This window comes from Apiotrichum porosum, assembly GCF_003942205.1.
Source record: "Apiotrichum porosum strain DSM 27194 chromosome Unknown scaffold_5, whole genome shotgun sequence".
NCBI classification, from domain to species: Eukaryota; Fungi; Basidiomycota; class Tremellomycetes; order Trichosporonales; family Trichosporonaceae; genus Apiotrichum; species Apiotrichum porosum.
Window position 1 is genome coordinate 1176858 of NW_021167112.1, and position 15520 is coordinate 1192377.

The 15520-nt window shown below is 58.6% G+C and overlaps 5 protein-coding genes across 5 annotated transcripts; 2 read left to right on the forward strand and 3 right to left on the reverse strand.

Moving 5' to 3' along the window:
* Positions 1 to 1096: 1096 nt before the first annotated feature.
* On the reverse strand, positions 1097 to 1621 carry EHS24_007711 (uncharacterized protein; the record flags this gene model as incomplete). Its single annotated transcript, XM_028623056.1, has 1 exon — positions 1097 to 1621. The coding sequence occupies one exon, from the start codon at positions 1619 to 1621 to the stop codon at positions 1097 to 1099; it is 525 nt and encodes a 174-aa protein (XP_028476949.1).
* Positions 1622 to 1923: 302 nt separating this feature from the next.
* Positions 1924 to 3940, reverse strand: EHS24_007712 (uncharacterized protein; the record flags this gene model as incomplete). Its single annotated transcript, XM_028623057.1, has 8 exons — positions 1924 to 2296; positions 2435 to 2594; positions 2787 to 2964; positions 3109 to 3213; positions 3254 to 3338; positions 3399 to 3609; positions 3675 to 3744; positions 3809 to 3940. The coding sequence occupies 8 exons, from the start codon at positions 3938 to 3940 to the stop codon at positions 1924 to 1926; spliced, it is 1314 nt and encodes a 437-aa protein (XP_028476950.1).
* Positions 3941 to 4476: 536 nt separating this feature from the next.
* DCP2 (mRNA-decapping enzyme subunit 2) lies at positions 4477 to 6961 on the reverse strand (the record flags this gene model as incomplete). Its single annotated transcript, XM_028623058.1, has 2 exons — positions 4477 to 6366; positions 6407 to 6961. The coding sequence occupies 2 exons, from the start codon at positions 6959 to 6961 to the stop codon at positions 4477 to 4479; spliced, it is 2445 nt and encodes an 814-aa protein (XP_028476951.1).
* A 3513-nt stretch (positions 6962 to 10474) lies between these two features.
* Positions 10475 to 11504, forward strand: EHS24_007714 (uncharacterized protein; the record flags this gene model as incomplete). The annotated part of the gene is made up of 3 exons (XM_028623059.1): positions 10475 to 10581; positions 10635 to 10701; positions 10749 to 11504. 3 exons carry the CDS (start codon positions 10475 to 10477, stop codon positions 11502 to 11504), a joined length of 930 nt encoding a protein of 309 aa, XP_028476952.1.
* Positions 11505 to 11733: 229 nt separating this feature from the next.
* On the forward strand, positions 11734 to 13659 carry EHS24_007715 (uncharacterized protein; the record flags this gene model as incomplete). Its single annotated transcript, XM_028623060.1, has 7 exons — positions 11734 to 11802; positions 11859 to 12287; positions 12338 to 12399; positions 12446 to 12515; positions 12577 to 12646; positions 13377 to 13461; positions 13512 to 13659. The coding sequence occupies 7 exons, from the start codon at positions 11734 to 11736 to the stop codon at positions 13657 to 13659; spliced, it is 933 nt and encodes a 310-aa protein (XP_028476953.1).
* Positions 13660 to 15520: the final 1861 nt, after the last annotated feature.

A 15520-nucleotide genomic window follows, 5' to 3' on the forward strand; every position in this document is an offset into this window, starting at 1 on the left:
AACCATATCGGACCGCCTGGCAGCGGGTTACGAAACCAACCACGCAGCGCACCTCTTCCTGGCACACGGAATCCTCTCGATGGAAGTATCGCTCCCTGGCCAAGACGCTCGGTACTAACAGCTGACGAGACTGGGTTCCCAGACGAACAATGGCTATGCCGACGCCCTCCACGGTGGCGATCGCACACGCTGTGTCTGTCCGTCACTGTACCATGTCCGCCGCCAGGTCTCTGAGTCTTCTCCCCTGCTCTGTGAGTACAACTGAATGTGCAGCAATGCTGCCCATCCATAACCGCAACTCAACCGCAACTCACACCAAACGAGAGTGCCGAGATTTGTGCTCCAGGCTTCTCATACATCCTCGTGCCGTTAAACCTGACTCACACATCCACTCACCATCCTCAGCTTCAAGTAGAGCGAGAATATGCAAGTCAAGTCAAGTAAGCGGTCGAGAGAGGAGAACGAAGTCCAAATACGACGTTGAATTCAGGTCGATCGACGTGGTCGGACCGGGATCGCCGAATCCGGCGACAGCTCACAAGCGACCCGAGCTCGGGAGATTGATTTCCCGCAATGGCGTTCAGCACTGAGGACCACCTGAAGCGTCCCCGATGGTGTCCACAGGCGACGTACAAGTGGTACAGAAGACAGAACGCTGAGCGCGAGTGGCTCTCGGTCAGGGGGAGGTGGATGAAGACGACGGGTGCCGCTGTTCGGCAGCAAGGAGCGGCAATCGCACTCAAGAAATCGCCAACCCGTCCAGTCCCTTGTCGCCTGGCTTGGTCAATGCTGACGTGGTGACGCACCAGCCGTCTGGCACCGTCCTCGACACCTGCGATCAGTTGAGAGCTGGAATCGAGAGAGAACGTGGCCATGGCCGTACCCGAGGACCAAATATGAATACATTGCCCCTTGTGTACCCAACGACGGCTCATCTCCACTGACGCTTGTGAGGTTGCCGCAGATGTCCCGGTTGTCACAGCAGTGAGCAGCCCTCCTCTAAATGATGCAAATGACTCATCCTCTGACCCTGGAAACATGTATGGTAAGTGTTCAACTTCATAGTTAAATCCTCCCCTACGGGACACTCACCGAATCAGAAGTCTACCTCCTCAAGGGGCTTGCCCCCAACCTCAACAGGCAACGCCGCAACAACAACGGTCACCCAACGGGCACCTTCCGGCCCTGCCTCCCAGGCATGCAGTGTGCCACGCTGAACCACAACTTCGCCTGCAGTGACGAGTGTACGCTCCTCCTCTCCGCTGGCCGACGGAGTAATGAGATACGCGTGTCCACTGACAAAGACGTTGTAATCGATCGAGTTTGACCGGTGCATGCCGACCTTGAAGTTTGGCGCAAGATCAGTGACTTGGGCATTCACGCCGTTGGGCGTGACCACCGATGGTGCCAGGGCCATGGAATCGCTGATACCGGCTGGAGTGAGGATGTGGTCTGATTTGGCGGGCACGCCGACGCTGGCAAAGATGGGCGAGAAGGCCGCGTTGCCGTCGAGGCCGGTCTTGAGTGTGAGGGGGTTGGCGATAACCTGGACCTTGGAGCCGTCGGTGTCTCCGGGGGCGTGGGTGGTGATGATTTGGCGGAAAGAGCCGTGAAGAGCCATTTTGCAGGTGCTACGAGATGGGTGTAAGTGAGAATAACAGAAGAGCTGGCTGTATGGACCCGTTATAGGATGGGGAGGGAGGGAGTATGGGTGGTTGGGCGGACCGTCTGGTTCGGGACGTCATTAACCCGGGCACCGGGAGACCCCAGGCAAGTTCCTGTCTTTCTCCGGCATTCGGCCCGCCGCTTCCTGTCCATCGCATAAACCTGCCTCTAAGTCCTGTCCACGTCTTCAGCGGCGATGGTGGTTTAACATATACATCCTGGCTACTAGTCTTCACTTGAACAACCTTGATCACCAGCTCAAGCCTTGGCCGCTGCCTTCTTGAGCTTGAGTGCCTCATTGGCAAACTCGACAAAGTAATAATCGGCATAGACCAGTCCGTGGTCCATAAGCCGGTGCGTCGCATGCTCGTTGCCGTTGATCGTAGAGTGCTTGAGGATCGTCTCCCAGTCACCGTGACCCCAGTCTGCCACTCCCTTGGGCGAGATGGACGCTGCCGGAGTAGCACACTCCCGAATGGTGTCGTCGGAGAGTTTGAACCCGGCTTGCAGGTATCGTTCGGCGGCGCCGGTCTCGGTAGAGCGAAGGAGGGTGTAGAGCATCTGGAGGCCTCGGGCGGCAATCATGCCTGCAGATGCGTCGTATGGGCATGGCTTTGGCGCGTTGAAGTCCCTGCAATGTCAGCTCTTTGCGTGTGGTGGAACAGGTTGCTGGGCGGGGTGTGGTGGGGGAGAGTTGTGGCAGCAATCTGTCACCTGTGCCACACCCACTAACAGCCCGGCTCCTGCCGTGATCTTCTCTCTCACTCACCACCATGGAACACCACTTTCAGGAAGACGCTCCAAGAAAGCGTCAGCCAGCCTGCGGGATGTGGCAATGAACTCGGGGCGTCCAGTACGCAAAGCACACTGGGCGTATCCGTAGATACCCCATGCCTGCCCACGGGACCAGCAGGACTCATCTGCGTAGCCTGTTTGTCAGCAACGAGAACTCGGAAGAGCGAGGTGATGTTGAGGTCAGGACGGAACGGGTTGGCAGCGAAGCAGTATTCGTAAACAGCCGGTTTCAGTGACGCCTGTCCGGCTGCGTCGAGAGACCCATCGCCCAGATTCCTCACCCGCTCACCCCACCTCAACTGTGCAACTGGATGCCTCCAACTCACCCTGGTGGGTCATTCCGTTCATACTCGAGCCATCCTTGCCGTAGTCGACGACATGGTACGTGGTGCCGTCGGGACGAATGAAACCCTGGATCATGCGCTCGGCCTGCGTGGTCGCAATGTCGGCGTAACGGTTGTCGCCAGTGAGCTCGGTGGCCTGGTAGAGGAGGTCGAGGTTCATCTGGACGACAATGTCAGGAGGTTGGTACGCGATAACGGGAGAGACGCGTTGGTGGCAAAGAAACTGGCCTGCTGCTCCTACGAGAACAAGAATATAGCAAGATATCCCTGGCCATCTCGCGACTCTCAACACAACAGGACTCACCATGTTGTCGACAATGACCAAGTAGTGCTCGTCCTGGTTGTCGACACGGTAGATATCAGGCTTGCCGACCTTCCTCATCGAGTTCCAGGAGCGAATGCATCCAACCTGATGTCGTCAGCTATTCAGTTCAGAGGCAGTAGCTCACCTTGGGGTCATACCGGTCCACAAGCGACTCGGCAGCTTCAATCAACACCTCGCGCCCCTCCTCGCTGCCCGTAAACTCCAGATCCCTGCACATCATGTCAGCCAAAGCCCATACTCATGCCAGCCTGGACTCCTGGTCAACGTACCGCCCATAACACGTCTGGAACCTAAAGCCTTGGTCATGGTTGGCTGCGTGACGTGCCATATGCCTAAAGCTCGCTTGGTACTGGCGCGCCAGGTCCTGTACTTGCTCGACAGTGTACCCGGCCGCAGCGAGTGTTCCGGGCAAAAGACGCTCGCGCTCGATGAGCAGCCAAAGGAGGCCCGGGAAGAAGCCTTGTGTCCAGGCGTGCTCCACTGGAGAGTGTCAGCAGACGTTGCCGCCCGAGTCCACACCCGCTGTCTAAAGGGAGTGCACTCACCTCGGCTGCAGTGGTAGCTGTTCGGTCCACCTGGCGTAGTGTACTCTGGCACGCGGACCATCTTCTCTCCCTGTACACCACCGTCAGCTGCCGTCGCGATGCGCGCCTGTTTCCCTCCCACATTCCCCGCTTACATTAGTCGGAATGTACTTCTTCGCAACCTCGACGATCTTGATTACGTCGCTGGCGGTGTACAACCCTGGAGCGGAGGCTGGGATGGCAGATAGCCGTTGGAAAGCTGTGGGTGGCGAGTCGGCCGACGGCATGGTGTTTGAACTGTTGCTGGGTGTTGGAGGAGGGAAGAGAGAATGTAAAGGAGGTGGTCAATGCTGTCGTTGCGCTCGCGGTGTAACAAAGCACGCGTACTGTGGATCCTCCCACACTCTTTACAGGCCACATGCTTCATATATGACCGAACACACACAACAACCGCGTAATATCCTCCCAACATCCTTCCCTGCAAACATCCCAGTTCCCGGTCCGGCGGAAGTCCGCGCGGGTATTTCCCGCCTACTTCCCACCCTACCGACCCACCCACATTCATGCCAATGTGGGCATCATGCTGGTGGGGTTACGTCGCGGAGCAGGGCGAGCGGGAGGTGAGTGTCATGCAGTACAGTTGCCAGTGGCCCGTGTGGGAAGAATGTGGGAGAAATGAGAGAACGAGACAAGGTGAAGGTCGAATCGGACAGACCCACCCACCACCACTCGTTGGGCTTCGCTCACTCAGACCACCTACTGTTTCACTGTTTCGCCCAACATGCACTGCATCACACAAACAGAAACTACAAGCCGTCTACAACTACCGCCCATTGATCAAGCCGAGTAACTCTTGGCCGACGGGGGGACGGGGCACGGGCTGGTGCACGGCGCTGGGCGAGACGAGCTTCTGGGCCGTGGTGGGTGGGAGGGTCTGCAGTTGAGCCTGAGCCTGAACTTGAGCTTGGTGGGCTTGATGCAGGGCTTGCTGGGCCTGCTGAGCCTGTTGTTGGGCTTGCTGCTGGCGTTGCTGCTGGGCCATGTATTGCTGGTGCTGGACCAGTTGGGCTTGCTGTTGCTGGGCCATGTACGGTGCGGGACGAGACTGATAGCCTTGCCCGCCATTGAACATTTGTGGCGGGGACATCATTATCGGTCTTCCGGGACCAGCGAGACCGGGGGGCGCAGGGGGGTAGGGCATGCCCCCAGGCGGGCCACCGGCGCTGGGAACTGCACCGTAAAAGTTGGGGGGAGGCTGGGGGTAGCCCGGCTGGCCGTAGGGGGTCATACCCATGTTGGCTTGCTGCTGGGGGTATGACGGGCGGATACCTGGAGGAGGAGCCTGCATGGCGCCGCTCAAACCACCGGGGGGCGGGCTGAAGAGCGTGCCGAGCAGGTTGCGCTGGTGGTCCGTTGCAGGGCCAGGAGGAGACTGGGAGAATGGTTGGGCAGGGGATGTAGGCATTGGCTGAGGCGGTGAGAAGGCCGGGTTGGTAGGAGGATACGGCTGAGAGAAGTTGAGAGTGGGCGCGGAAGGGGTCTGCTGTTGCTGCTGCTGCTGTTGCTGCTGCTGTTGCTGTTGTTGAAGAGCAGGAGGGTACTGCTGTTGGCCTTGGGGCTGCTGGAGAGGAGCCTGGTGACCGGCGGGAGACGGTGACGCGTTCATGTGCTGCGCGATAGACCACGATTGGGGAGGAGGCATGGGTGGCATGGGGGAGATCATGCCGTTAGTGACGGAGGCGGCGGAGATCGGACGGAGCTGGCCTGGGGCCGGCGGCGTCGTGGGCGCGGTAGAGACGGGGAAGAGCGACTCCAGAAGTGCGCCACGCTGGCGGTTACGGCGCTCCTCGTCGTTGTCTGGGGCGGAAGCCATAGCCGAGCTGGTAGACGCCGACGTGGGAGCCGGTGCTGGAGCAGGCGCACTACCGGGAGGTGCGAGCATGGATAACAGCGTGTTATGGTGCATTGAGCGAGGAGGTGACGGAGGGTTCGCTGGGTTGAGGGCGGACAGGAGCTTAGACTGCTTGGCGCTTGGCACCTGGGCGGTCTGGGTAGCTGCGGGCTGCGCCTGGGGAGGTTGCTGTGCTGGTCCACCGATTCCACTGAGGAGACGTGTGAGAGCGTCATCCTCGCGTTGTTCGTCTGCTGAGGGCTGGGGATGCGATGCTCCACCGACGTAGAGGGAGCCAAACAGATGATCCAGAGAAAGGGCACGGTCGCTCTCGAGACGCTCGACATCATCGTCCTTTTGTATAAACTTGGCAAAGAGGTGGTCGAGCTCGGTCTTGGGTCCAGCGTCAAACGCGTATGGTTGGATCTCTCGGTGGAAGCCTCCTGGTTGGTGGGGTGCGCCTTGATGGAGCTGTTGTTGCTGTGGCTGGGGTTCGGCCTTCCTGCGGGGTGGGTGGGGGTTGATGCCGTGCTTCGTGAGCCACTTCTTCAAGGGCCCAACAAACGGCGTCACGTTGTAGAAGCGTTTCTGGCCCTTGGTAGCCGTGCGCTTGGGACCCTTCTTGTGAGTCCAAGTGGGAAGGTCGAGGAACGGCACCCATTCAATGGCGCCAATCTCATTGCGGGTCTGCGTCTCGAATACTGTCGCCTCGTCGATATCCTTCACAATGAACATTGTGATTTCCTGTGCGTTGATCTGGGTCTTGATAAAGTCGGCAGGATTGACCAGGCCAGAGAGGTCAAAGCCAGTTTCTTCTTCCACCTGGAATCGTCAGCTGTGTTACGTGCAAGCTTCAACGCACCTCTCGGACGGCGCAAGCCGCTTCGCTCTCGTCGGCATTGATCTTGCCGCGGGGGAAACACCACCCGGCGTTCGACTTCCAGCCTCGCACCATGAGGACCTTGTCACCGGCGTCGTTGATGAGAATACCACCACAGCACGGTACCATCTTCTTGTAGGCGCAGTACTCTTGCCAAACGGCGTCATAGTCGATCTCGTTGACGGCGTGGACAGGGCTGGACGCGATGATGAGGTGCGTAAACTGTCGCTGCGACAGTGCCGGTAGCAGAGGGTTGAGTGGCCGCAAGTAGTCTTCATAGAACCAATGCGCTTGCTCGGCCTGCCAGTACAGTCTCAAAGAAGAGTTCTCCTCCTCGGGGAGGTTGACGAGGAATCGGCCTGCGAGTTCATCGAGCACGTCCTCAAACTCCATGTCGCGGAAGATGTTGTCTTCGCTTCCATCGTCCTCGTCGGGTACCACTTGTGTTGACGATGGCCCTGCTGCCGGAGACGAGGACTGGAACATGTCAAAGTGCGGCGGAGGAGCACGCTGGGGTGTACTTGGCTGGTGGGCCATGGCGTGGGCGTATTTGGCCGGAAGCCGGAAGCTCAAAGGGGAGTGGAACGCGGTGGCGAAAGAGGTGGGGTGGACGGAAAAGTAGTGGTTGTGGGTACTACAGTTCTCTCTTGTGTGTGCTTGGTAGCGTCTCGAGCTGGAGTGTGGGCGAGATGCGTGTGTATGCAAAGGGGTGTGGTTGCAAGTCGAGAGAGTGTTTGATCGAGACGGATGACTGAGAAGCGAACCCCGGCACCGCGGCGGCATCGGAACGTTGGCTTCTCGCTCACGCGTCACCCGGTTCAAAATGTGTTACGTAATCGCTTATCTTGCAGTTTATGTGACGTGGCATTCTTATCAGTTACCCGACGATTCAAGCTGCGGGCTCTGGATGCTGAGACGATGCAATGCAGGCCATGCGTATTCGTACACATACCCAGCGGATCCCTATAGATTACTGTATACAAAGGCATGCTGTTCAAGGTCTCTGATTCTCGAAATGTGTTGTGCAGGAAGAGCTGAAGCAGTTTCCGTACGCAAATGGGAACGGAACATTGCCCGCCGGTGCTCTTGATCCCCACGGAAAAGGGAGCCGTTTTTTGGTAGTCAACGCACCTTCACCCTCACCATCCACCTCCCCATCCCTCTACCCCGCTGATATCAGGCTGGGACAAGGGGACCAAAAATGGACCAGCACTGTCGAAGTAGCATCTTCGGACTAGAATGCCACACGCCACGCCCACTCTTGCGTGGAGCACGTGATTGTATTTACCGGCAATTCTCGGCGTCCGCCGATGCCTGGCCGATTCGGCGACCACGTCGGCGTCGGCGCACAAGCATGAAGGACGGTGTTGGGGCGCGTTGCTTGTCTGTACACACATCCATGACGCTTGAGGTGATCGACTTTGAAGTGCTTGAGCGATGGTTTGCCCCCTTACAGGCTGAATGGGAGAGGATCGCTGACATGGCGTGCGCCTCGCAAACCTCGAGGAACAGGAGGGCAACGAAGTGGGTCTGGAGGTCGACATGTGCTGACTGGTTGGTATTGCCAGAAGTCCTTAACCGTAAGCTTGGTTCATCTATGCAGATACTCGGCGAGGTGGTCCGCCTGGCTGGGACAAAGAGGTTGAGTTAGCGTCCGCGGGTCTCACCACCGTCCGCAGGTCCGCTTCTGAGTAATGGAAGATACAGGTCCTTCCACACCAGGGTCTGGTCCTGAGGGATCATGAGGGAAACAGGACCTGTACCGCCCGCGGCAAAGTGAACACCCCAAGCAGCGCAGAAGGACGGAGCCGAGGACAGCCGCAGTCCAATGTGGTGGCACGTCGGCGTCGCCAAAACGTCGAACGGCACTCACTGCCGTTCCTTGAACTCAGTTTGGTATCCGGCGTTGTGGGACTGACATGCGAGTGTTAGCAGTCGTGGCTCAACGGCATGACAGATCGAGAGTGGCGTAGCTGGCTGTGCATCCCCCGCAGTGATGGCAGCTGCTGGCTCGCAGTGGGCCGGTGGGAATCGCTCTTTCGGGGCTTGCGTCCACTGTCCAGCAGCGTGCAGAGTGTCACCCCGCATCTTGCATTGGTCAGCCCGCCAGCGCGGGCGCAAGATGGCACAGAGGAGACATTGCACCTCCGGGGGCCACATGTTAGACTCTCAGAGGGCAGACGGTGAAGAGTACCCGCTGCTCCTTGTGAGGCAGGCCGGTCGGACGGCGAGTCCTGGAGGCGACATCTATGCCTGTGTGGAGCCCGCTGAGCCCCCCTGACCGCCGGAATCTGTGCTTGAGCTCGATCTGATGGTTGTATTGACGAACGAAGCAGCACTTGACCGATGAGTCGCGTCCGACTGGAGAATACCAAGACGCTTGTCTGGGCGACAGCCGCCAACGTGACGTGCCGGCCAGGAGGCAATTGCTGACCTAGGGTGGTGGTCTCTCTGTGCTAACCTCAGTCACAGTCCTGCAGACTTCCCAAAGGGTGACTAAAGTCCAGCCAGGATGTTTTGGAAGGTCTGGACGGTTGGACCGGAAGTGTATGGATTTGGGGAATTTTGACGATTTGGTGAGTGCGACAGTGATGGCGCGTGAGGCCAGCAACCACGTGGATGAATCAGTTCACCGTCATTGAGGATCCTACATGCTCTGACGTGCTTACTAGACTGACGTATGCTTGGCTGGCAATGTTCATGGACTTGTGGGGCGATGGAGCCCTGTTGATGGTGGAACCCCGAGGGAACCTGTTCGGGGAAACATCGCGGAGCGCTCCTTGGGTCACATCCGGCCTGGCTGCGGGATGAGAGGACGTTCTGGGTGCGACGGAGCGGTGATGAAAGGCAGTGGTGCGAAGTGGATGGAGGTGTGTGTGTGTTATGTCGAGAGTTGGAGACTGTCGGGGGTGGATGAAACGTGGAGGAGAAGAACGATCACAGATCACAGAGCAGGTGCCGCCTGGCCGACTGACAGCAGCACCCGACGACGCGTTAACCCCGTCCGCTCCCACACGCCGTCGGTCACACAACAAGTTATACCGATTGCCGACTGGGTGAGTCGAGGACTGATGGCATGCTGGATGCGTGCTGGCCTGCTGGACACTCGAGTATGTGAGCACACACACACACCCCCAAACCACCGCCTGACCGGGGCAAGACACCAAATCCCGTCCCCATCACCTTCCCGTCTCCATCACCTTCCCCGGTTCCCCACCGTCCTTCCTTCCATCCTTCCTTCTACTCAACACTCATCCTTACTCTTCTCGGGCTTCAACATTGTGGCCTCATTGCCTCCCAACACTGCACGTCGTGCTCGAGCGAGTTCCGACCATCTCGCCCCGCTATTCTCTATTCTCGCTCTGCGCGCTCTCTGCTACCTTCAAGGAACGTCCCCCCACCACCCACCACCCACCCACAGCCGGCTTCTCGCCCTCCCCCCGCGTCTCCCCCGATCCCCTCGCCCACATCCAGCCATCGATGGCTCAAGTCGCTGGCCCCTCTGGCCTCTGGCCTCTGGCCATCCCCCCCAGACGCGCCAACGCGTCTTTTGAGCGTCTCTTCATGAGAGACAAAGGGTCCTTGGGTCCTTGGAGAAACACGGTGGCGTCTCGCGTCGTCCACCGGCATTCAGCTTACAGACCAACGTCATCCACCCCTCACACCGTCATCTCCAGAGATCCCGCAGGCCACCCACCGGCCTATCACCTGCGCGCGTTACGACACCCACCCAGCGACGCGACTGATTTCTCTTCGGGCTTTCCGCCTCTCCTCGCCAGAGACCCAAGGCTCATGGTCCAGATCTCTACATGGCTAGAAAGTCTAGACTCTACATGAAAAAGTAATATGGCGTTCACACTGTCATGTTCAGAGAGCCAACGAGAGAGCGCTGACCAGCCATCTCTGCATCTCTCACGCACATATGTATAACTACTGACCTCGCCACCACGTCTCTTCTTCTTCTCTTTCTTCATCCATTTAATGGAATTGACATTGTCACGCTCAGCATCATCTTGTTCACAACAAGCTCTCATGTTCCAGCCTCTCACCATGTCTCTCGCTCCCCTCATCCTCGCCCTTGGTGTTGCCGCTGAGGTCTCGACCTCGGCGGCCCACTACGAGGCCCAACTCGCCCTTGCTCGCGTGGTGATGCTCCGGTGAGTCCTGGGCAGGCGACTGGTCTTTTGAATGAGCTAACCTCCCCTATCAGCAACACCACCGAGCACCTCCTCGACCTCCCCGTCGCCATCGCCGTGGCTCGTGCCGTCCTCCTCGAGGTGAGTAATGTTTCTCATTTGCTGGCATCACTCTGACCAGCTCAAAGGCGGTCGAGCTCGGCGATGTCCCCTTCCCTCCTGCCTTCTTCGACGGCACCGCCAAGTACGGTGCCGTCGTTGCCAAGGCTGCCCTCCAGCAGCCCCGCTCCCTCGTCCCCTCCCTCCTTCTCGACCTGGTCGAGGAGGGCCACACTTCACCTCCCGGTTGGGGTATTCCCGACCACCACCACCACATTCGTCCCTGCCTTGGCGATGCGCTCGCCCCTCATGTCCTCAAGAGGGTCGAGCACTGCGCTGAGGCCGGCGCGTTCTACCTTTCTCGCGCTGCGGACTCGGAGGAGACCCTCGTCGCCGACGAGGTGATCTCTGCCGACGTCAGCAGCGTCACCCACGACCGCCCCCCTTCGCCCGCCTCGACCGCCACCCTGGTGGACGACGGTGCGTCGTGGGCTTCTTCCTGGTCGGAGGGGTTCGACGAGATCGACCTCAACGACCCCTTCGACCACGTCCTCGAGCAGGCGATGCTCGGCATGCTCGCCGCCGTCCCCGCCCGCCGCCCCGACCCGCCCATCGAGGACAAGCCCCGCCGCCGCTTCTTCCCGGGCGTCAAGCGCGCCGTTGGTCGCCTGATCAAGGGCTTCCAACGCTGCAAGGCAACCTCGGCAGACCCCAGCCGCTCTCGCAAGCTCCGAGAGGCTGGGGTTTTCTCCTCGCCGGTCATCGGCCCCCAGGCTCTCAGCCGCGGGGTCAGCCCATTTACCGGCTTCCCCCACCTCCCCACCTCCCTCACCCGCCAACTCTGAGCCAAAGCGTATCAGACGTCGACCTGTCCTATGGTCGACATGAACGTGCCACACCAAAAAAAAACACAAAACCCCAAAATCCAAAAAAAAGAACAAGACTCTCGTTTCCCCTACACCCACTTTAATTTTTAATACCCTTCTTCTTCACCTTCTTTTTTTTCGTTTTGGTTCATCACAACAAAAAAAAAACACAAAACGTGGCACGTTCAAGTCTGAATGGCTTGGCTCTATGGCTCCCCCTCCTTCCCCCTCCTCTCCCCGTCGGCTGGCGACCACAGAGCGACCTCACGGTTGTCCTGTGAGACCCCTTTACGCTTCTCGTCCATGGCCCACCGTTCCCTCGTCTCCTTCTAGGCTGGCATCCTACATCCAGGACCCCCAACACCTCTCCAGACCGCCGGTAGTGTGCCCGGCCTGTCAAAGTTTACTTCAGGCGCCTGCACCATCATCCAAGGCGCCACTCATCACTGGCGCGTCGTTTTCGCATCGGCAAACCTGCAGATCGCCGCCACCCTAGACCACCGCGCACCTGGGCCACCTCACCACCCTCCTCATTGCCAAACCATTGGGCATACGGACGACCCCATTGCACAGCACAGCGATGCCTTTGGTCTTGGGGTCTCGGCTCTCACCACTAGAGAAGAGGATATTTACGACAAGCTCAAGAACATGCTGTCATGCGCCGTGCCTTCTACCACCTCCACCATTGCCCCTTACCTCACTCGGATGGCATCCGCGCGCATCGTAAACACTGCCCGCCAGCTCCTCATTCCAATAGCAATGGTAAGTGCGATCGTTATGAAACCCTCAGATGTTGTCAAGGCCTGACTCAGACAGCAGGATCTCGGCCCGCAGGCTCAACAGAAAGGCCCCCAGTGCCACTAGCCCAGAAGTGGTAAGTGTGTCTGCAACACTAAGATGTTATCAATGACTGACTCTAGCAGAACGGTCTCGGACCACAGCCTCACAGTAGAAAGGCCCATGTGCCTCTATCACCATTCAAGACAAATGGTAAGTGTGACTGCTAGACCCGCTTGCTGTCCGTGCTTGACTCTGACAGAACGATATACAGCCCGCACATTGTGAAATCTCATGTGCCGTGCAACGCACCTTGGCCATGTCGGATCATGTCTATCAAGAAAGTGAGTAGGTGGCGAGCTTACCCGTCTGACACACGCAGTAACAACTGTCACCGGCGCCGGAAAACAAAAATAAACAGTGAGTTTGCTAACTGTATCTCGTGTGCTGACGCGGCACAGAAAACCTGAGCCCGGCAGGTTGAAGTAAAGCAGAAGGCCTCGGAAGAGAAGCACAAACAAGTGTGTACAATGCTCCTCGCGGTGACTGACAATAACTTTTAGAACATTGCAAACGAGAAGAACTTTCCCCTTCTCCCTTCTCCAGAAAACAAACAAACAAAAACCAAACAAACAACCAAAAAAAAACGCAATATCCCACTTCCCTCATCCCCATCCCTCTCCATCCCTCTCCATCCCTCCCCATCGCTCCCCCTCCCCATCCCTATCCCAATCCCTATCTCAATCCCTCTCCTCCGCGTTATCACCTCAAGCCCACGACCTCCAAAAGCCTCTAGAATCGACATCTCCTTCTCCTTGCTCAACCCCATTCGGCGTCTGCCAGCGCATTCCTTCACCCTGCTATACCTGGCTCTCGGGCAACCCTCGGCCCAGCCTCCCACCGTTTGTCCATTCCCAGTAGGAAACTCCATCGTCGCTCTGGCCAGCGTGGGACGTGCATGCTCAGCCTGCACGTGCTCATAGACTCGGCAACGGCAACAGTCATCCTACGCCGCTGCACGAGATCATCATGTGCACGTCCACGCGCGTAGGCTGTTTCGTCCTTGCCACTCAGTCGGCTCCCCCACACACCTTGTGCGGACCGCTGCTCCCATCAAGCATGGTGGCTTAGCCCGGCACGGTATCGCTGTCAACCTCAAGTGAGTACCCATGCCTCCTGTTGCTAGTGGTGTACTAACCGACAGCCCAGCTTAGGGTCAACGAGCGTCCCTGCCAACCTTACCTGCACACCCAACGTGCAATCGCAGCGAGGCATCGGGCCACAGACTTCCCTGCCGTTCAACCCTGCACACCTTACCTGCAGCCACACGTTGTCCAACCCCACCACCCCATTGTAAACGGCACGAACGTCCCTGTGGTGGCCTCCTCCGTCTCGCTCCACATCCACACTCTCGTGGCACTGGACTGCTCCATCAACTCCATTGTTCTGCCCAAGCCACTGGTCTCCTCCACCCACTGCACCCACTCCATCAGACGCTTCGGCCTACACTATCACCCCACCACTAGACCCGCCACCACACTCCACCAATGGACCCCACCACCCACTGTGCCTACCCAATTTCACTGCCGTGGCCGATATCGACCTTTCTATCCCAGGAGTGATGAGGCACACGCACATACACTGGCCTGGTCAGTATATGGGAGCGATCAGCAGCAAACCACTACTGGTGCGGCCCACCGATCTCAACTACCCGCAGCGCCACACTCCAGCTCCTCGTGCGGACAGGACTCCCCTGCATGTAGCAGGCTCTCTTCACCACTACGCATCGAGAACTTTCTCCACGGAGGACACTGCGCTGGAAACTGGCAAAGCCGCCGCCTCAGTGAGCCACCAACCAACCTCCTCCCTACCCCTGATACTGACTCTCCAGACTGCGGCGCCTGGTCCCCTGCCCGCGGGCCAGTCTCAACCCCTTTGCAGGTGGCCAACGTTCCGGCACGTTGGAGTTCCTTCGCGTGGGAGTTGTCAAGATGAGGCTCAACCCTCGCCGACTTCTCCCCGCGAGAAAGAACCTCGGGAAGTCGCCCACAACCGCATCCACCCACACCTGGTTGTGTGGTGACTCCCGTCCTCAGGTGTTCTCTCGGGCACACGTAACGAGAGACCCTGGGAAGAGGGTTGGCAATATGTGCCACCCTGCGTCGCGGGCTCTCCCTGGTAAATGTATGGCCAGGGTTAGCCAGCGACGGAACGGTTTGCCAGAGGAGATACCAAGCCGGCTCCTCTACAGTGCTACCTTCCACCCCTTCAAGACGTCAAGACATCAAGCATCGATACGTCGCGCCTCAAGGTAGCAAGCTCGAATGCAAGACGCCAGTCACCAACTCTTGGCTGTTCAGCTCGGATCTTTCTCAGGTAAGTCCCAACCCTTGTGGCTGGCACCGTGAGCGAACTTGTTCTCGACACTGCCCCTGTCCAATTCGACCAACCTCGACCCGTTCGACTTCACCACCGACATGCGACCGACACAGGACAGCGACTGGCATTCGACTGGGCAGTATTCTCGACTCCAGCACACTGGCTCACGCTTCACCATGGCTCGCCCACATCGCTCCTCACCAACTCGACCCCATTCACTCGACTCGACAACTCATGGTGCCAGCTTGCTGACTACCGCGCTCGGCACTAGCGCACGACCGACACTACGACCCACCCTGCGACCCACCCAGCCAGCACACGCCAGCACATGGCACCGTCAGGACTCTCTGCCACGGCCACCGTCCGCTCAGCTGATACTGCCGGTGTCGTGTGTTGGTCTTTGACTCCCAACCCTTTCCCCTTTCCCCTTTCCCTTTCCATCGGCGCCACGGCGCGAGGGGTGCGCGAGGGATCCCGATCCCATTGCACACCACCTCAAAAGTAGACTAGACATTTCAGCTCAAGAGCCCAATGGGCCAAAACAAGGCGGGTCACGAGGAGGAGGCGTGATCGCAGGTCAAGAGCCTACGGGCCACCCACACTGAGGCGAGTGGGCGATGGGGAGGAGAGGAGAGACGGCGATCTCTGCGCTACGGCGCGAGGGGCTGCGCATGGGATCCAAATCTCATTGCGCACCACCTCAAAAGTAGATTAGACTTTACTGCTCAAGAGCCCTACGGGCCAAAACAAGGCGAGTCACAAGGCGGAGGTGTGATCGCAGCTCAAGAGCCCAAGGGCCACCTTTGACGAGACGAGTGAGGAGGAGGAGAGATGGTGAT